At 36.2% G+C, this 22,202-nt stretch overlaps 1 protein-coding gene across 5 annotated transcripts in view; it reads left to right on the top strand.

Moving 5' to 3' along the window:
• CDH18 (cadherin 18, type 2) overlaps positions 1-22,202 on the top strand; it is a 522,827-nt gene that overhangs the window by 481,593 nt on the left and 19,032 nt on the right. For all 5 annotated transcript variants that reach the window (XM_014941039.1, XM_014941041.1, XM_014941037.1 and 2 more), the window contains 3 exons: positions 3,272-3,408; positions 15,954-16,075; positions 21,950-22,067. In XM_014941039.1, the coding sequence (XP_014796525.1) occupies positions 3,272-3,408; positions 15,954-16,075; positions 21,950-22,067 (377 nt within the window). The remainder of the gene's footprint in view (positions 1-3,271; positions 3,409-15,953; positions 16,076-21,949; positions 22,068-22,202) is intronic.

Below are 22,202 nucleotides of genomic sequence, written 5' to 3'. Positions count from 1 at the left end.
TAAATGTTAGGTAGCCACAATTCATAACAATCAAACTTCAGTTTTTCTACACGAGCTTCATATTTGGGACAGATATTTGTTGATTTTGGTTCTGTAATTTATTCAGAGGGAAAGGTAAGTGTTTGTTATAAGTCACACATACAAAAGCAGCTGAGTATTCTTACTGATTTTTTTCATTCTCATTTAATCCTAATTTGAAATACTGTCTATTTTTAGGCTACTTTATACAAATAATAAATAGCCCTATTTTTATGGTCCTGTGGTCAGCACAAAACTGACTCACAGAGCCTGGTGTTGATAATAAGTAAACAATGTCCCCAGTAATAAGTGTTTGCAAGGACAAGAACCTCGTATTATAAATTGTTGTGGATTTGCAGTACAAATTCCATAAGAACAGGTCAGTGAAGCATATTTTATTTTTGTTTTTAGGAAATAATTTTTGTCATTATCATAAGACCCCTAGAGTAAAGAAAAAAAGACTGTAGTAGAAGAGAAGGAATTGAATTTTATCCTTGCGTACCTAATTGTAAGTTCTAGCAGTAAAGGGTCCTGCTAAAGTCTCCAAGAAAACTGAGGGACAATTATACTTCCTATGCTTCCTCTGTCCACATTCCAATTCACCATGTAAAAGATGTTTATGTATATGTGCACTGTCCATCTCGCCCAACACAACCAAATGTTCATTATTACTGCTTTAATAGATAGTCAAGATGTTCCAACTATTTTTCATAGCTCATGTTTCCTACATTGCCAAGCATAAGATATAAGGCATGGGGGAATTTAACCACCTGAACCATGTATCTTCTGTACAAAGTTCAAACCTCAGCACTACTCTGTGGCAAGCATGGCAGCCGTATGGACTTTTAGAGGTTGATACCACTCTTTTCCAAAGTCTTTGTAATTAGTAAAAGGTAAGACTTGCTGTGCATACAGGAGATACAACTTCTCCACTTCTGCACAATCTTTCAAAACATTTCCATGACAAATAAACACTTGGAGAACCTGAAAATCTGTGCTTCATGGAAGACTGACACCTGCAGACACCCTGGAAAAATCAATTTTTCTGAAATTGAAAAGGAAATCCTGATTCCCAAATAAAAAGGTGTGGGTAGCCTGGGCCAATACTGCCACATAAAATAATGTCAACAGGACAGTTGTGTTGTTCTTTTTTGTTTGTTTGTTTTGTAATGGGTCCTCAAAGGATTTCAATATTTCTTGAAAGAAAGATAAATTTTCTTGGACAAGCTGTAACATTCAGCGTGTCATGACTAGTGACTGATGAATGTTGGTCAAGAGTTTGCTTTTAATTTATCTCCTGAGTTTACTGAGCACTGAGAAGCATATCAACTTTTGGAAGGTATAGTGTCTGCAATGCCCACTTTGATTCAGCAATTAAAAATTCAGCAATTTTTTTGTTGTTGTTCTTTTTCTGGCAACAACACTTGCTTTGATTTTTTTTCATCCAGTTTGGGACACACTGATTAAATAGTGTCCTCTGAAAAAAGATTTCCTGACTTTATTTATTAAAAATGGTTGCCCCATCCCCTGCATAATCAAGATCTTGCCAGTCCAGTTTCAGTATGGAGACAGTTTGCGTCTGTTTGAAGCAACTTCAGCTGCACATATAAAGTGTCTCTGTTGAGCACTTCTGGAGTATGTTATAATGAGGTATTCTCAGCTGTTGGTAATTAACGAACCACAGGTTCTGACTAGCTCAGATGGGAGACAGCGAGTTAATTCCTTATTCTGGAAAAGTAGAAAAGTAATGGGAACTGAGGTCCTCTGTCTCTCCAGCAGCTCCCACAGTCATATGGGAGCTGTTTCACTCTTCACAATGTTGAAAGGAAAAGATGGAGAGTGAGAAAGAATGAAAGATTTTCTAGCCTGGTTTTGACTGCTTTGAATTCCAGTGCCTGACCTACAGGTCTTTAATTGTGGAAAATACTGCAAGCATGAAACAGAAATCTTGAGTACCACATGCCAAAATAGTACATTGTAAGACAGATGTAAAATACTTCTTTCAGGTGGGAGAGGTGGGTTGAGGTTCTCTCCAATGAGGAAGATTTAACCTAAGTCATCAAGTTCTAGCTGACTGTTCCACTGAGTATCCTATCCTTTGATAAGTTAAGGTGACTCTCTCAAATTGCTGCCTTCTCCTCTAATACGTTATTTCCTTTGCTTTTTCACATGTCATATCTTACTTTAATATATCATTCAATGAAATGTTTGGTTGCTTGTTTGTTTTTCCTATCCACAAATAGTCTAAATAAGTACATTATGAATGAAATAAAACTGAAGTTATTTTTAAGTTTTTTTTGAGCTTGGCAGCCTTCGTTTGCACCACTTTTTTATTAGCTGGCAATTATACTCCTGGTGATGTAGAAATACGAGGAATTGGCTGGGACAAATAAATCATTTTGACCCATATATAGCTTCCATACATTAAAAACTTCACAGAATGAAAGCAGTACTGACAAATTATCAGGAAAAACAATGATGATGTATAAAAGACTCGGAAGCTTTTTCCTTACTTTTTTCATCAAGTCTGAAGTTAGTGAAGAAGGCTTGATAGGGGTCTGTAATTGCTTCATTTGTTAAAAGCTGTTGTAAATTATTCCAGCTTTGAGAAAAAAAATGTCTTGTCAATCTCTTTTGTGTTCCCTCCTGCTTCCATTATGTACTTCAAGGTTTTTACTTTCCGTGCTCGGCAAAGTGCCCAGAAGCCAGGGGAGTTAAGCAGGGCTGCTCAGTTCTGCTTGTAGGCTAGTGTCAGTTGCAGCTCTGGGAATCAGCTGTTTCTGCTGCTGGTCTCTGTGATGGTTCTTGTCATCAACTTCATGTCAGAGAGACATGCTTCAAAACAGGTACTGGGATTGAGCACACTGGTTTGCAGTGACAAGCAAATAAGCAGAAGAAGAATATCTTAATATCTTTCTGTTTTCTGCCTTTCCATTTTATGATTTTTTAAGTCAAAATATATGTGAATCTTACCTTTGACAGGACTGTATACTGCTGTGTAAAATACCACCTCTTAAAAATTTCTGTCTTTGTGACTCACAGTGAAAACCTAGTTATGTATCAAAGGTGATATAACATTATGAAATAAAATATGATGCTACTTTGGGTGTCTCCATAACATAGAATTTTTCTTCAGGTGTTTTTAAAAATGTCTATGATTTTAAAAGCTTGAAAGTAATATTCTTAATATGGCTGTTATTTTGCATGATACGTACTACAATGAGCATATATTTATTGTTTTATTTCTTTATAGATATTTCATTGATCATAACACAGAAGAAGATAGGTATTTCACCATTGATGCTAGTACTGGGACCATTAAGACTGCCAAGATCTTTGACAGAGAGGAGACACCTTGGTACAACATCACAGTGGCTGCTTCTGAGATAGGTAAATAATATATTTGGCACATAGTATTAAAAAAAAAATAGAAAGGAAAATAATATTTTTCAGATTTTAAGAAACACTATCTTGAGATGTTATGTTCTACTTAATATCATGGGGTTTTTAGCCAGTTTGGATAAAGGAGAATTTGTGTAAATTCTTTAATTCCAGTGAAAAAATAAACAAACCCACACATGTCTATGTGATTACACCTATCCAAACTTGCCATGTTTTTTCTGTAAGTGATAGAGGGCTGCCAGTTTACCCAGGAACAGTTCCAAGCCTTCAGTGTCCTAAAATCAAGAGCCTCTCCTGTTTGTGTTTCATATTTCTTATATCTTAGAAGATAAGACTATATGGTAGGCTCAGAAATTCATCCTTCCTTCTTGTATCTGCTATTATCCTATTTTAGTGAATTGCATGTTAAATATGCCAATATAAACTTATGACAGGTACCTATTAGTTGCTGATTTTCAGTGTACATCTGTGACCTTTTAATAGGCAAATTGCTAAGTTAAGATACCATAAATACTTGCCTGTGGATTTGAAAGGCCTCAAAGTCTGATGAATTTCCACTGCCTCAGTTAATCATAGAATCTTAGAATAGTTTGTGTTGGAAGGGACCTTTAAAGGTCAAGCCCAAAACCCCTGCAGTGAGCAGGGACATCTTTGGCTATATCAGGTTGCTAAGATCCCCATCCAACCCAACATTGAATGTATCCAGGGATGATGCTGCTACCACCTCTCAGAGCAACCTGTTCCAGTGTTTCACCATCCTCACCATAAAAAATTTCTTTCTTATATGTAGTATAAACCTTCCTTTTTTAGTTTAAAACCGTTACTCCTTGTCCTGTTACAACAGGCCATGCTAAAACATTCATTCTTACAAGCCCCCTTATGTCCTGAAAGGCTGCAATAAGGTCTCCCTGGAGCCGTCTCTTCTCCACACTGAATAACCCCAACTCTCTCAGCCTGTTCTTATATGATAGGTGTTCCAGCCCTCTGGCCATCTCTTGGACCCACTCCAGCTGGTCCGTGTCCTTGTTATCTTGGGGGCTCCAGAGCTGGACATAGTAATCCTGGTGGGTTCTCACCAGAGCAGAAGGGTAGAATTTCCTCCTTCGACCTGCTGGCCACACTCCTTTTGATGCAGCCCAAGATACGGTTGGCTTTTTTGTTCGCTCATGTCCAGCTTTTCATCCAGTCCGTCTCCTCAGAGACGCTCTTAATCCTCTCATGCTCCAGCCTGTATTGATACTGAAGCTTGCCCCAACCCAGGTGCAGGACCTTGCTCTTAGCCTTGTTGAACCTCATGAGATTCACATGGGCTCACTTCTTGACCTTGTCCGGGTTCCCCTGGATGGCATCCTGTCCCTCAGGTGTGTCAACTGCACCACTCAGTTCTGTGCCATCTGCAAACTTGCTAAGGGTGCACTCAATCCCACTGTCTATGTCATTGATGAAGATATTAAACAATACTAGTCCCAGTATGGACCCCTGAGGGACATTGCTTGTCATCACTCTTCATTTGGACATTGAGCTGTTGACCACCGCTGTCTGGATGTGACCATCCAAGCAATTCCTCATCCACTGAATAGTCAACTCATCAAATCCAAATCTCTCCAATTGAGAGAGAAGGATGTTGTGTGGGACCGTATCAAAGGCTTTACAGAATTCTGGATAGACAACACTCATAGCTCTTCCCTTGTCCACTGGTGCAGTCACTTGAAACAAGTCACTTGCAACAATAAGCCTTGCAACAATCAAGAAATGTCTGACTGAGTAGTCCCAGATAAGTATTTTTACTTCAGAAAAAAGAGTTTTAAAAATTTTTTTAAAAATATTTATTTTTTAAAAATAAAAAAATAACCTTTTTATTACAAGGTGTTTATTTTTGGTGTTTTAATGTTAAAAAACTGAATGAACTAGATGAAAAAAGAAAATCGCAACTTGGATCAATAAATCCAGTCCTGCTAAGTACTGTTCATGATACTGTCTTTCAGTGGCAGTGATTTTTATCAAAACTGTGAATTGCTTTCATGTATATTCCTTTCCTTTTTCTTTTTTTCTTTTTTCTTTTTTTCTTTTTTTCTTTTTTCTTTTTTTCTTTTTTTTTCCTTTTTTTCTTTTTTGATGTATTCTGTGATTGCCAGCTGATGCAATACAGGGTCTACCTTTAACAGGTGCCACTGACATTATTGAGCTCCTTTGCTTTCCTCTGTATCACCTCTGCCTTAAAATGGAATCTGTTCTGCTGCTACATCACTAACACATGCTACAGAATTAATAGCACATACATATTTTATAAGGATAACAAATTGTTTCTTATTACTGTAGCTGCTTTCACAACTAAATTGACATTTTGATCTAAGTTAATTACTATTATAAATAGTGAAATCTAAAGTTTTATGGTTAGCCCTTTAAAAAAGGTAACCACTGACACTTCAGTATCTTCACATATGCGTTATTTCAGTGCAGCATGAAAAAAAGTGTAATTTAAGCCTAATCATAAGCAGGTGCATAGTAACTGTTAATTTGTATTAAGATTTAAAAGCCACATTGGGGCATAGTGAAAAAAGGAGTAGTAACTATTCTTTTTGGGAAGCCATCCAAATGTAATTATTTTGCAGAAATAAATCTCAATAGCATTAAACTCCAATATAGATTTCTACACATTATTTATTTCACATAGTCAAATGAGTGGTAATGCATGTACCATGATGAGAGAATGGAGTGGGGAATGGAGAAGGATTATGTTTATAACTAAAAGAGAATAGAATGATGAGGTTGAAAAGGTTTTTTTTTTCAAGGCAATCCACTTAGAATTCTCCATTGTAGGTGTAACTTGTTGCAGGAAAACAAAGATTTATTTTTTTTTCCCTCCCTTGCATTGCCTTTCTTACTGTTAAAGTTGGGGTTGGAAAGATAAGTAAATCTATAATGCCAGGGCACACCACTGAAGCTGCTGCTCTATTTGTTTCAGTACTAGTACTTCCTGAGAAGTCCTTATGTTATTAGGGAATAAGAAAGATGATAAAATAATACTTTATTTCATACTGAAGCATCTACAGACTATGTTTGAGGCAGGGGGAAGTACTACAAATTGATGGTAATAGGATTTTAAAATACAGTTTCAGATAGAATTATTCACATTTCATCAACATGTTTTAAGTCTTTGAAAAAATTATAAAAGAGTATTTGAAAGATGAGTGAGATACATTTTGCTTAGCTCCATTAAAGGCTTCTACCAAGTTTTTTATAAGAGTAATGGAAATAGGAAAATACAGACCAAGTTTTATAACTTTATGGTTAAAACTTTAAGTTTTATAACAGATGAAAGACTGTGTTAGAGGAAAGAAATACAGTCATAGTGAAAGGTTGTTCCTTTGGGAGTGGAAATTCTTTGTAATGATAGCACACAATGATAGGGAGGTGATTCAGATTCACAAATAACCTCCCTAGCTGCTAAAAATTTAGGAAGATTGAGAGAAACTCATGTAAGAACAAGACACATTGAAGTACGGACTAGATAAAAGAATGGTGAAGTGTATTGAAAGCTGTCTTAAATTGCAGATTTAAAGGGTTGTGACCAGCATCCCAAATTGCAGCTGGAGGCCAGTAACTAGTGGAGTACCCCTGGGGGCTGATACCGGGTGCGATACTGCTTAATTTCTTCTTGGTTGATGGAACAGAGTGCGCTCTCAGCCAGTTTGCAAATGGCACAAAACTAGGGTAATGCCCTAGTACAGTAAAGGGTCTTGCTGCCATCCAGGTGGATCTTGACAAGCTGGAGAAGGAGACTCTGGTGGATGCAAGCTGAACATGAGCCAGCAGTGTCTCCTTGTGGCAAAGAAGGCCAACTCCATCCTGCAGTGAATGAGGAGGAGTGTTGCAAGCAGCTGGAGGGAGGGGCACCATCCCCTCTACACAGCACTGTGGAGACCACACATCCATGCTGTGTCCAGATATGGGCTTCCCAGTACAAGAGAGACATGGAGCAACTGGACTAAGTCCAATGAAGGGCCATGAAATCATTAAGAATTGGAGTATCTGTCATAAGAGGAGAGGCTGAAAGAGCTGGGACTGTTCAGCCTGGAGATGAGAAGCCTCAGGAAGCAGCTTATTAGTGTATTTAAACACCTAATAGGGGGAGTAAAGAAGTAAAAAGTAAAGATAAGCAAAGATGAGGAAAGGTCTCATCTGAGTGGTGTCTAGTGAAATGACAGGCGGCGATGTGCACAAAATGAAATACAGAAAATTCCATTTAAACATAAGAAAAATGTTTTTACTGTGGGTTTGGTCAAAAATTGGGGCCGGGGTGGTTGGACTTGCTGATCTATGGAGGTGCCTTCCTATCTCAACCATTCTGTGATTTTGTGATATTGGGAACTGTGTGTTGAATGTAGTGAAGAAAAAGAAGAACTATTTCTCACAAATAATGTTTTATTCTGAAAGAAAATAGGTGGTTTTAAAAATAATTGTGGGTGATTTAATTAAGGTTTCTGTCTAGCATATAGCAGTTCTGATAACAAAAGCAAAGGCAATAACAGCAAAACCCCAAATAACAGTCCCTGCAAGAGAAAGGTGACACCAAAATATAAATGGATGGACTTCTGCCAGTTTCCAAGCCAATTTCAGTTACAAAAATAAACAGGTACTTCTAAGTTTTCAAAGCAGTGCTGCAAATAGGACAAATAATAGTATCCTTGAAGTCTTCGTGCTCAATAGCAAGAAATAAAAACTGCAGGGAGAAATAGACACTGATGATTGAAGGAATCAGAGAATGTCTTGATTTGGAATCAAAGTGAGGACTATAGCTTTCACTAGAAATTTCTGCTTGGAAATACAGCAAGGAAGACTGTGTCAGGAAGCTCCTTTTAGATATTAATTCTAACAACTGAACTGTGTTCAAAATCTGCTCAATAGACAGAGCAAACCAGCTTCTAGATAGGGCTTTCAGATGATGTTAACATCCAGAGATTACAGGGATTCATGAAGTACTGGACATTTAGATGGATAATAAGAATATCTCTTGTTGTAATAAGAAAAATGAGTTTTTGAAAACAAGATAAGTGTTATATTTCTGGGAAGATCCAAACGTTTATATTTCAGAGGTTTAGATCCCAATACTTTCTTTTGGGATTTTTTCACATATTTCTCTTATGCAGCTGATAAGTATATCGGTATGTAAAATAGATTTCTGGGTTTACTAGATTACCAATCTTTTTTGGATGAAGGTGTGGTGCTCCTGAATGTCTCCAAAATGCTCTGCAATGGCTGGGAATGGAAAAGCATATTTCCCACTGTTTACCTAGAGGACCAACTTGAATGCAGTAAATGCACAAACTGATCTTTGAAAGGTCCATGAAGAGTTCCTAATATGTAAAGGTGTGGAGAGGCTGTGGAGAACAGGAGAACTGAAGTAATAGGGTACCTGCCAGATTCTGTCAGCTCCCCCAGACTTAAAGGAATGCTAGCAAGTGATGGAAAAAAATGACCACATGAAAGGATGCTGCAAGTACAGAGCTTTGATAGCCCAGTGCTTTAGAAATCAAAACTCTTAAGAGACATGACTATGCAATTGATTTTACAGACAAAACAAAGGTCTCCAAGGCTATCAGATGCAATTAGATGTCATATCATATGTCTTCTGTATTTTCTTCTCCATGCGTATTTCTCATAGTAGCTTCAGAGAATAAGATACCAAAGTGTTGAGTTAAAACAGTATCTCATTGACAAAATGACAGTACCCTGTTACGTGGTATTGAAAGGATCGCAGGAAAATGCAGTCGTTACAAAATCTGCACAAAGAAATAACTTTCAGAGATGTTTTCATAGAAGGCAAATAAACCCTGTTCAGAATTAAAATATGTGAAAAGACAGGGCAGCTCACAAGAATAAGAGATTGGAACAGATAGCTTGCAAAAATTTGGGCAAAAACATGAAAGTGCATGTTCTAATTACAACATAAACAGTTTTTTCATCAATGAGTTTTGGTACAAACAGAAAAAAAACCAGGAAGATATAGTTATCCAGTTCAGAGGAAAACAGGATGCACAGAGAGAAATGATAATTTGCATATAAGACATATAAGACCCCTTGAGATTTTGAATAAATATTGAATCAGTATAATTACATTAAATAAACATATAAAGAATATATTAATAGTGAGATATAGCTATATCTTTTCTTTAGATGTACAGGGGTATTGCCATCTCCTATTGCAATCAGTGAACAGCAAGTTATGAAAAGAATTTGCCAGTTCTTTTTCATGTTTTATGGTTGCATTGCAGCTTAAAAGACATTTTTAAGATTTTGGTAAGAGATTAAAATATATATTACTTCTGATAGCACTATATGAGACTGTCATATGGAGAATGAAAATTGAAGACAGTGGAGTGTAGAAGTACAGTAAACAGAACAAACCTGTTAATGGTATTAAGAGGCACACTGCTTTATTATACAGAAAGTATAAAAAAGTACACATTCATTTCTGTTTATTTTGAAACACATGAAAACAACATATGCATGGCCTGAAGGAAGTAAGTCTATGGAGTAAAATCTTCCTGACATACAGAATTGAAAGAATTAGAAAAGAACAAGAATGGATGGCATTTTATTTTCACACTTGAAACTTTTTCCCATAATAAAGAATAACTTTAATGACTTGTGTCATTAGAAAAAGGAACGTTTTTCAAGATCTAATGGAAAGTAATCTAAATCAGAAAAAAGTGCTGTTATAGTGTTATAATCTCCTAACCCACTATATCTGGTGGACACCAAGACGATTGTTTGATACCAGTGAGAGTTTGTTGCTGGCTTTGCTTAGTTTTTCCTTGAAGTGAATTTTTTGTTACACTAAATATAAAAATTCCTCATAGTGATTTTCAGTGTATAATTTTTTATTCAAAACCAATGGGTTTTTTAACAATACAGATTACACATAAATAATGAAATTCACTCCGTTTTTTTAACATCAGTCCAGGGAAATTTTGTCTTATGTATTGTTTTACTACAGTTATGATTATCAATATATTACAGAACCAGAAATTAAAGTGTTACCTTAAGCCTTTCCCTCACCAAGAAAAAAAAATCACATTCATTCTTCATCTTTGATCTCACTTGTATTCTGCCTGCTAGCTCAGTTTCAGAGTTTTGGCATTGGTAACAATTGGGGGTTTTTTCCAAGAAACAGAATCTACCATTAAATTAGTTCCCTAAATGTGGACCAGATTAAAGTAGATTTTAAAAACTACGAGGCCTGAGTTTTAAGACTGTTTCACGCGTGGATTAGTGACAAACTGATACATTTTTAAGTGTAAGAGCTAGTCACAATACTGCTACCCTGTCCAAACTTTCCAGTGATACACAGTTTATTTTCAGCCTCGGTAAGTCAGCTACTGGTAGACCATAAAATCACATTAGACTGATTTGTAGGAGAATCTTTTAAATATATTTATCAATGCAATAAGGAAAGCCTACACAAAATGGTTAAAAAAAAAACCCCAGTTGTCAAAAGGCGGCTAGTTCTCCATCCCACTAAAGAATTGATGCTTCCAGTTCCAGGTTCGATGCCAATATCCCCATTCATCTTGGTTTAGCCATTGTCTTCTAGGCATGATGGATTTTCTTCTCTGCTTCTTTGGGGAAAGATATGATGAAAATATTCCTACATTGTCATCTGACGATGGTGTAGGGTATGGCTTTTCCTGGCTACTAAGGTGTGTCCTCAAAGAAGAGACAGTCTTTGGGATCACATGACACTTCCTGTTTAGGGCTTTGTGGATTAGTACCAGAATTTCAAAATGGACATTCCTGGCCGCAGAACCAGTATATTTGTGGTGGCTTGATCTTCTCAGGAGGTAAGCACCAGCATTGTCTATGAGCTGCAGTATTGCTCCTTCTGCTACTACTGCTACCACTACTGGCATGATCCAAGAGAAGTGGTCAGTGCCTTCAGGCTTGTGTTCATCAGTGAAAGTCAAGTTTTGCTACAAGAAAAAAACCCCACATTTTCTAGCCAACTTCAGGTAACAATATTTAAAAGTACACACTACCTTAAAAAAGCAGAAGAGAAAAATACACTTATTACTAGATTCTGCAGAATTTTCTCCTTGCTAAAAAATTTGGTTTATCACATATACACCATCCTGAATTAAACCCAGTATTTTCTGAATATTACCACTCTCATTTACGTACCAGACATTCTTCCACCATTTTAGTTGTTTCTGTAGTATATTTTATCCTTCCTAGATCTGTTTAGTCTTCTAATGTGTCAAAACTAATAATTATTAGAGAAGTGTAATGAGTATTTTCTACTTATCTTTAAAAATGTACCAGAATAGATAGTTACATGAACATCCTAAGTATTGGCTAGCCTCATGAGGTCTTGAAAAGGTGTCAAAATGAGAAGAAAAAATTTTTATTGTACTGATTAAGGTCAGTATTTAATATTGATGATGCAAAAGCATAGAAATTCAATCTAATCCTAAGCTAGGTGAAGATTTTTGTTCTAGGTCATGAAAGCGTGTGAAGTAATTCAATTTTTTTTGTAAAATTTTTCTCCCTTTCAAAAGAGGTTCAGGCTGTCTCCGGGTTAAATTATTCACTCAGCTTTCATAGTAATAACTGACTATACCAGTCTAACCTAAAAGAAAAACAAACAAAAAAACCTCACAAACAAATAACAAAAAAGAATACCATAAAAGACTGTTGATGTCAGGACTGTTATTCTGAATGATATTCAGGCAGAATTTATTTTCATAAAGCCCTTGGAAATTGTGTTCATAAGAACAGGAAGTCTCAGACAGCAGTAGCTGTGTTAAAAAGAAGCTTTCTTCTTTTTAAGAGTTTTAAAGTTTGCCCACAGAAATTAATGGAAAAAAAGATTCAAGACTCCAGACTGGCTGTTGATGGGAACTTCTGTCAGTTTGCAGAGGGCTTTTTGGTAGAGGGGCTGATAGTGAATGAAATTGATTCACTGAACAGATATTTAGTATTCTGGCAGAAGAACTGTTTATTCTGGGAAAAGTCTCAACCATAAGAAAACAAGTCCCTAACGTAGGTGAATCAGAGCAATGTTTCTGCTTCAGTTATCCCTTAAAACAGTGAGCATTCACTTTGAAAAATCTACTCTTGAGGCAGAATGCTAATAGGACACAGAATAGGTCTGGCTGGTTTATAATGTGCAGGCCTGAAATATACATCAGCACTGATTATCTTAAAACCGGAAATCTGCCAAATTGCTGCAAGAAATTTGCATAATTAACAGAAATCTACTAATAAAAGGACCAGTTATTAGAGTGATTTGGAGATTACAGGTGAGTTGTACACCTGAAAAAGATCAGGGATTATCTACACTTTTATTAATAAAACATCAAAACCAAACCTAAAAAAAAAAAGTTTGTAACATCCCTCTTAATTCATTCTCATTCTCTTCCCCCTGTTATAAACTGTGCTATCACCTTACTTGCACATCTATGTAGTATAAACAATCTGACAAACTTCCAAGACTGTTTTGGTAAGTTGTGTTAGTACTTTCCTTATTAGCATTTTGTAGTGAGTAGGCTGTCAGTATGGAAATCTGCCTGCAAATGTCAACGATCCCATGAGGTAACTGCTTCCAGAAAGATGCTAATAATACCTTGGCATTAAGAACTCTTTTGAACTGGTAAGCTATTTATGAATTCTTTGTACTGCAAAGTAGCTGCAGAACAAATAAAGGTAAATTCTCGCAATCTCCATGAAATCTCTGTGAAAATAATGCAAATCTTACAGACTAGAGTAAGACCACACTGGGTAGTAGTGACAGGCATACAAAAGGATGCATTCAATATGGGGCAAAGAGGTCTGATAGACTGTACTGAAACAAAAATATGTATTATTTTTTGCCACACATTGGACTAAAAAGTTTGATTTTCCTTTCCCAGTAACTATTGCAAACATGCCAGACCTACAGATAGACCTTCTCTGTCTCTGGTACCCACTGCCCTGTGCTCTTCCAGCTTTTTTCTTCCTTCCTCTTAGATGTATTATGCCCCCTTACAGCTTTGAAGATGGCCCTGCTTTGAGCTAGGGACTGGACCAGTGACCTCCAGAAATCTCTTTCAACTAAGATTTTTCGGTGATACTATGATTGTCTGATAATCACAACTTTTTTGACTTCTGGCAAAAGCTTTTTTAGGATTTCTCTAGTATTATAATCTTCAGTTCCTTCATTATAGTTTATGAATCCATTCCTAAATGGATTTATTCATCCTTAACCCTTTACTGTGATCTCTGCCGTTCATCTCCTTTCTGGGCTTTTCTGTGGTCTCTCTTTGTCTGCTTTGTGTCCTTCCTTTAATTTACACCACATTCTAGTTCACGCACCTCACAAACTGTACTCCTGTACAAAGTCTCAAGAACAAAGAACCTTTGAATTGTAGATCATCTCTAGATCACCTATTGCTAGATACTATGTTCTGTAATTGTTATTACAGGATTTTTGTAGTTGGATAGTCTGATGACATTGACAAAGAAAGTTACCTAAATGATTTTTTAAGATACATTTCATTGAGCAATAAGAAATATTCAATCTCTGCCGTTTGTGCTGTTCTGCACAATTTCATGACTGATCTACCTACCGCTAGGGAAGGCCCACATGTCTTTTTGTGTTAATACTTATACTTCTCCTTGAGGTATGGGACCCTTCTCTCCAAGGGTCTGCTGGAGAGAAGATTGTTTCCTTCAATAATAAGAGTAAAGGCAGATGAATGGTTCTTTTTTCCCAAGTGCTTAGTGAACAGCCAAGTGTCATTCTTCCTCACCTTCACCTCATATGGTCCTAGGATTTTGACATTCCTCCAAGTTTTCCACTAGAAGTGTTTTCTAGGCAGCAATGGAAAGCCTTAGTCTTCCACAAACACAATTGAGAGAGCCTACTTTAGTACCTTAGTTCATCTGCTATAACAATACTAGTAGTTTTGGGGTAAAACTCAAAATACCAAGAGTCAAGGAAAATTTCAGCAAGAAAATGGAATTTGCAAGTCTATAAATGTGTTCTTATAACTTCTAATGCTAAAGTTAATTGGGAATAGAGGTTTCTATATTATCTAAGTCGTTCTTTTCTGTTGACTGGTTTGATCTCCTTTCTATTCCCATTTTATGGGGATAGTTGACCAAGTTTCAAAAATGAATTAAAATTATCAGGTGAACATAGATGTATTAGTTAAAAAGAGAATGTGAAGAATCTGAAGAGAACTTCTAAATCCCAGGCTCTTTGACTAGTATCGCAAGTGAAAAGAAAGAAGGATAAATCTCTCACTTTGTCAAAAGAAACTTCAACATTCTCAATTATTCTTTCATTGGGAGGCTACATTACTGGTAGCTTTGAATACAAATATGTATCTAATCAATGTTTTTCAGGATTCTGAGCAGACGTCATTAAAGCTGTTACAAATCGAAGGCATTTCACAAATGACCCTTTTTGACAGAAACATGATGTGGATTAATTAAGATCAAAATAACCAAGATGAATGAGGTTTAGGGTATTAATGTTTCTCTTTTTTTTCCTTCTCATGAGCACGCACAGGGATATGCACTTTTAAAATGTCAGTCTGTAAGAACCCATTCTTCCATCTTGTTGCGTTTGAAATATTGACTTTGCTGTCTTCTACTGATAGTTTCATTTAATTAGTGAAAGTAAGATGAAGTTTGTCATCTAACCCATTGATACTTATACAGACCTCAGAAGATTTATTTTAGCTAATTATAAAAAGTTTTAACATATAATTCTTTCAACAAAATAAAATTTTCTTAGTATGCAGTAGTAAGAACAAGAGAGTCATGGATTAATATTTGCTTCCACTGCAAAGCGTATTCTTACTGAAAACATTCTATTTATTGAACTTTTTGAGGGTGAACTCTTTTTGAGGGTGAACTCTCACACAAGTACAGATTGTAGCCTTAGACACTGCTATTTACACATTGTTTTCTTACTGTTTTGTCACTGCTAAACCAAGATTCATTAACTACTTCATGTAATAGCATAATAATAACTTGTGAGGAAGCTGAACTCAAGCTTTGGAAAGGTTTATAGATGTCTCTGCATTCATATTTTTTTATTACTTTGGTATTTTGTTTCCTAAACTCTTTAAGGGACTGAGAAAAGAAAAAAGGTTTAATATTTTTCATATTAGATCTTACTCAATACTGTGATAACAGTTTCACATTCGTTACAAAGCAATTGATCATTTCTTAGCATACAGTGTGACAGAATGCCATAATTCCAACAGCTTTCTCCCAGTTCAGTTCCGCAGTAACTTGCATTTTTATTGATATGATACAACACTGACTCAAGACTCATGCCATACTTTCCACTATTTTTTAAATTAGTTTTCAAAGCAGTTAATGAAACACAGCAAACATCTTTTAATATCTTACTACCTAAATTACTGCAGCTGTATCGAGTTCTCATCCAGTTATTGTGTGAAGAAATCATGTTTAAATTGAGGATGTCACAGAATATTGAATATTTCAAAAGGTTTAACACTCTCTTGTGTATTTTGCAGACAATCCTGGGCTAGTGAGCCATGTTCCAGTTGGTGTTAAAATCCTGGACGTCAATGACAACCCTCCCGAGCTTGCCAGAGATTACGATGTAGTCGTCTGTGAGAATGCAAAGCCTGGTCAGGTAACACAGTTACCTTTCTCCCACTGAAAAATAATTACTTTATTTGTTAAGGTAACATATATAAGAAGTTTGATGCAGATAACACATGTCATATTTTTTTCTGATTTCATTTTCATATTTCACATTTGATTCAACTTTTTAATTATATTAGGCTGAAGGGAAAAGATTTAGGAATTTGTTCAATGTATCTTCCTTGCTGAAAAAAAATACCTGAACTATCTTCAGTAAAGACAGGCAAAACTTTATTCTTGTCAGATAAGCAAGGAAATTTGACAAGTCACTATCCTGAACAAAATGGATGAAGCAGATTTAACATCTCTCATCTAAGTGCCACATGGTAGCAAGGTTTAAATACAGCTCAGAGAAATGACTGGTTAACTTGGCTGCCATCCTCGTTTTTTGCATGTTGACTGGCCTTGTCTGTGCAGGGTTGTTATAGAAAAGATGTTGAGCAGGTTTTTCACAACTATGAGCATGGGGAGGGGTAGAACTGAGACTGAATATCAGAATCACATTCCAGCTGCTGCTCCTGTGATTGATGCATTTCATTGCAATCTATGGTTTGACAATTTTACCAAGTGCCTTTGCTTTTTTGTGTACCTTGAACTTTGACCCAGCGCTCTGTGGTGGTTTTGCATTATTACACAGATTGTAAGTTGCAACTGTGAAGTCATATCTTTCCTGAGGAATATATTAGTAGTAATAAAAGTTTTCTCCTCAAATCTTTAAAAGCAGTCCATGTAAATGTGTAGTGGCATATTCCTATTGTTAATGTTGAGACTATAAAAATGCTATGTTTTGTCAGACTATAAGCTGACCAAAGTTATCTTGACTCTAACAGTAACCAAAAGCTGACACATAAAGAGCAATATAAGAACATGGCAAGCGTATATGATACTTACCCCTAGCACTTCCCTGGTCTCAGATCATTTGCAAATAATTTCCTGATCCAAGTGTGGTTTCTGTGTTTTTAATAATCCTCTGATAACCATCTCATAAGAATCTGACTGGCTTTTCCTACAGCAAGCATAAACTTTTGATATCTATTACTTCACGGAGCAAGGAATTTTGCGGTTTAATTGCATGTTTGAGGAAGGCCTACCACCTTCTTTCTTTTTTCTTTGTGTTTTTGGGGCTTTTTTTGTTTGTTTTGTTTTTTTTTTAATCTCCCCATGCTGTCTTCAATCGATACTTACTAGTTCTTGTGTTGGGGGAGAGAGAGAGCAAGAGAGCACTTCATCCCTGTTTATTATCCCTGTGCCATTCATAAATCTCTAGCACATTGCTCCTCCACCATCTCTTGTCCAGACTGAAAAATCCTACTTAACTTGGACAAGCCATAATAAAACCCTTCTAGACTTTTCATCATTCATCTTGTCCTCCTCTAAACTTTCTCCAGTTCCTCTCCATTCACCTTGAGATGAGGAATCAAGATTCAAAATGCAACTACGCAGTGTTTTATAATTCTTATCATAGTTTATGCTTCATGGTATATGATGATCTCTCCTTCGTTCTCTATTCCTTTCCTAGCAATTTCTAACAGTGGCTTTGCTTTATAACCACTAGTAAACACTGAATGCAAAAAACTGCCTGCCATGACACCAATATCATTAAAAGTAATGGTGAGCTCAGAGATCATAATTTATGTGAAGTTAAGGCTTTATGTCTCTGTATAATGAATTTCACCTGTCTTGATATTACTTGGATATTGGAAGGTCTTTCGTGTCAACCCTTCCTTTTTCTTTCCTTGAACAACTCAGTAATCATAAGTAGATTTGGTGGGCTGCTCATTCATACCCTTTATGAGTTGTTTGTTATTATACTGAGCAACAAGTGGCCCAGCACCATATTCCACTGACAGGAAACGTCGGTGACTTTCTTTCCTTGTGGAACAGAGGATTTACAGAAGAGACTCCATCTCCTGTCTTTTGAGCAATTATTTGTGCAAGGACCTTCCCGCTTACCTCATGACTGCGTAGTTATCTATGTCTTCATAGTTTTCTTCAGTCTGTTCTTACTGAGACTCATCACTCAAAGTGTTTGAAAATCTAAGTAGGTCTATCAACTCAATATCTCTCATTAACACGCTTATTGAAGTAAAAATAATGTTCTGAAAACCTCAAATAAAGCCAAATATAGAATTAGAACTTGCAAAAGACTAATTTTTTTTTAAAAAAAAGATGATGAAATCTCTTGAGCATTACTTGCAGTTGCTTTCAACATATTCTGATATTTTAAAATTATATAATTTAACAATTATTAGCATTGAGTAGCTAATGTTTCTTATTAGCTAAGTTGAACTCTCTAGTAGTAGCTTTGCAAATGGAAGTTTGTGAGAGAGATGTTTAAAGGGTAAAATAAGTTTTACTATAACAGCGTTTGCTCCTGATTTAGGTCAGCATTGTATTTCTTTCTGAGCTATTGTTGCAAGTGTGAACAGCTCCTGACCCCTGTAGCATTGCAGTTTAGCACCCAAGATTAATGCTACCATGAAGGACTCTACAAGCAGTAGTTTAATGTGAAAGGCTGGATGAACACGCTGTTGTATTCTTAAACTAACAGGACTCCATTATGTAGATGACACGCACTAATTTTTATTTGCATTGCATAGCAAGGCTTCAGAAAATGTTGTGATACCATTGCACTGTACAAAAAGCAAAACCAAAACAAAAGTACATGGCTTTTACTCAGAAGATCTTACTATCTGGTTTAAGAAAGAAAATGACAAGTGATCAACAAATATTAAGGAGGGACAAATAAAGAAGGATTACAGAACAAGACAACCGTTCCATATGCTAAAAAGCGTGCCCAGCTGGATGGTTTTGAGTCACTGAAAAGGCAGTATTTATTCTGAGTTATCCATCACCTTGTGAGAATGATTCATAAGTTTTATCACTGAAGAACAAATTCTGACAGGTACTGCTAGGCACTTCTGCTTGACTAGTGCTTTGAGGTTGGGCTCCAGCTCTGTACTGCCCTGTACTCATCTATTTTGAATTTATTATGTGCAGCATAAAGTAAACAATAGTTTGTCACTGGAAGACTTTTTGTGTGTGTTTTATATTCAGAAGGGGTTTCTGTGTAGGGATATCACAGCATCATTTAATTGCACAGCCTCTATCTCCAGCTTGTCTTTCCTTCCACAGCTCAATTTATTTACTTTAAAAAAAGGGGGCAATAAAACTTCAGGACTTAAGTGTTTAAATGAACCTCCCTAAGCCATCTCAAACAGAAAATACTTGTGAGATGATGACCATTTCCACACTGATGTGACAGCTTTACTCCCTTAACATTTGCCTTGATGAGAAGAAAAACTAGATATCTCCAACAGCTTCCAGGTGAAACCTGGTAGATATTATATATTAAAGTAGATAAAGCAGCTGTGATTTAATCTTAGATGGTATCCAGACTTGGAGAACTCTCACTTCTACCTCACCCTGGATGCTGTTATTTCTAATAGCAAAGGAAATCAATGTTGGCTGGAAAGGATACTTACAACCTCTGCTGTAAGTTTGTTGTATATATTTATTTGTTTATTGATTCGGTTCTGGAAAGGATCTGAATAGAATTTAGCAACTGCTCTCTATCCTCTTCAATTAGTTCTCTGTTCTTTAAATTCTTTCTTTTCTTGCCAACTCTTATCTTTAAAAAAATACATAACCCTTCAGTTTCATCACTTCAGTGCTCTCAAGTGAGCTTTACAGCATCTGAGGTTCTGTATGTGCATTTTTATTTTAATCAGCTTTGGTAAGGTGCATGTTTATGCCTGCTAATTAGTCAGCCTATTAATTTGAAAAGGGTTAACAGTACATTTGGGTAACAAGGGGACTCATGCTTTTATTCTTCACCTCTGAGTTAATGTGTTTTCCTTAGAAAGTGAGAGCCTTTTCTGAAAGAGTGTGAACTTTATTTTTAAAAAAAGTTCTGTCAAAAATATTTTTGACCTGTCCTATTACACATACAGTGCCTATTTTTCACGTAGAAAAGCATGATTTCTATGCATTCTGGTGCTACATACACTATTTTACTTACATTGGTGAATTCAGGGAATACTTGAATATCCATGTGTGAAATCAGGGAATGCAGAAAGTGTATTTTGTTGAGTTTCAAAGTTAATCTTAAAAACAAGTCCCGTGGCACCGAGGTCTTGATCAAAGGTATTTTTGTTGCAAAATGACATGCTCCTGAAGCAAAATTCTGTAAAATGTCACTGAACCTTTCATGTATGGGAGGGCAACAGGATGAAAGTTTATCTACTAGGCTGTCAAATAAAAGCTGAAGGTGCATGGCAAAATGACTTCTATTTCACTGATAAAAACCACCAAGGATTTATAAACAATATTTAATAAATTAATATATTTTTTTAAGTCTGTATTTTTTACAGCGATGTATGGTATTTAACAGAATTTTTAGTGTTTGAGTAATAACAGAAACTAATTGTCTTGAAAATATTCTTCCATCAACTTTTTTTTTGGTCTTGCTTTCCTCATAGCATTTCAACATTATTAACTAAGTATATCTATCTAGGATAATCTTATACTTCTGTTTTTACATGGCAGTTGTTTCAATAACAGATATGCCACCTTTGCAAAATTCATCAGAGAACAATAAGCTTTTGTCAAACTTTTTCACCACTCGTACCAAGACTTTGGTAAACTGCATGATCATAGACATTTCAGATGGATCTTATTCTGCTACAGTTCAGCAAAACGTATTACGATAAACGTTTATAATCTCAGAAATTATCAACAGTATTGTTAGTTGTCTCAGGTGTGTATAGACAATATAATATGCATATTGTACATTGGCAATGGAATAAGCACTGTACTCTGTTCTCTTTAAAATATATTTGTTCAGCTTCTCTTATGTGGCTGGAGATAGAGAACTGTGTCCTGTATTTTAGTTTTAAAACAGACCAAATCACTTGAGCCTGCACTGTTTATGCTTCAGGTTCAGTCCAGCCAGACTGCACCTGAACACTGAACAGAAAAATTCTTACAAAAAGAGCATTTTCCCTCCCCCTTTTCCGTTTCCCTCAGGATGTCTATCAGTTCTGTGCAGCAGTCTGTGTGGGCTTCACCGCCTATATCACAAGAACAACTTTTATTAAATTCTACTTTAGCACTTGATCTTCCAGGCCCAGCATGAAAATGACAGCAGAGGTAGAAATATTGCTTGGTCACACGTTCCAAAAGCTTAACTCAGTTTTAGTTGAAAGTAAATTGTAAAAACCACCAGCGCTTTCGAAGGCAAAGGTCCCACCTTTCAAATATACCTCTCCCACACATGGTTGCTACATTTAATGCTGTTCCTTTGGGGCAAACCAAACTAAAACCAGGAGTGGCTGCTGTTCTTCATTTTCTGTTCTCCAGCAATTAAAAACTGATTCTTAAGAGGAATTTTCAACAGAGAGCTGGTATTATATACCTGCCATTTTGGTTAAACAATTCTTTTTCCTAACTAATATTGAAGTGCATGCAGATATTGAGAGGACACGTAGATGATGCTCTGCATAGACCATCCTGGTTCAGCCTGAATTTTGGCTCCATAAAAACAGATCTTTAGGTGAAACTGTAATTCTGAAAGTTACTGGGATGCAATGCAGATGGTGAAAATCTCTGTACCGGCTCCTGACCATATCAGAGTGTCAGAAAGTACAAATGCTTTAGATGCTTTCACCTAGCTCTGAAGTGTGGTTCCTAAGGTATTTCATGCTAGAGAAATCAAGCTAATGACCCAGTCATTTCATTGGTTGAATTTAGCAGCAGCCAAGTAGAAAATTAAAAAAAGCTAAGTTTGAACATCCTGCTGAGGTCAGGTACTATTTGGGTCAAGTTCAAATTTCAACATATTCACTGTTAATTTTTATTTCAGGTAATTCAGACTGTCACTGCAACTGACAAAGATAACTCTGCAAATGGGGCAAGATTCCATTTTTCCCTTGATGAAGGGCTTTCTTTGAATCCCAACTTTACTCTAAGGGACAATGAAGGTAAATCAACCACAAATCTCTATTTTGTCTGGATTGTCTCATTGAACAGAACAATTTCCGCGTGTTTCTTGACAGAAGGGGGGATCTGTAATCTGTCATCGCTAAACAATCTGATATCAAAGACATGATACAAAC

The sequence above is a fragment of the Calidris pugnax genome, unplaced genomic scaffold (assembly GCF_001431845.1).
Source record: "Calidris pugnax isolate Ruff unplaced genomic scaffold, ASM143184v1 scaffold8, whole genome shotgun sequence".
NCBI classification, from domain to species: domain Eukaryota; kingdom Metazoa; phylum Chordata; class Aves; order Charadriiformes; family Scolopacidae; genus Calidris; species Calidris pugnax.
This window is presented reverse-complemented; position numbering and strand designations above follow the sequence as displayed.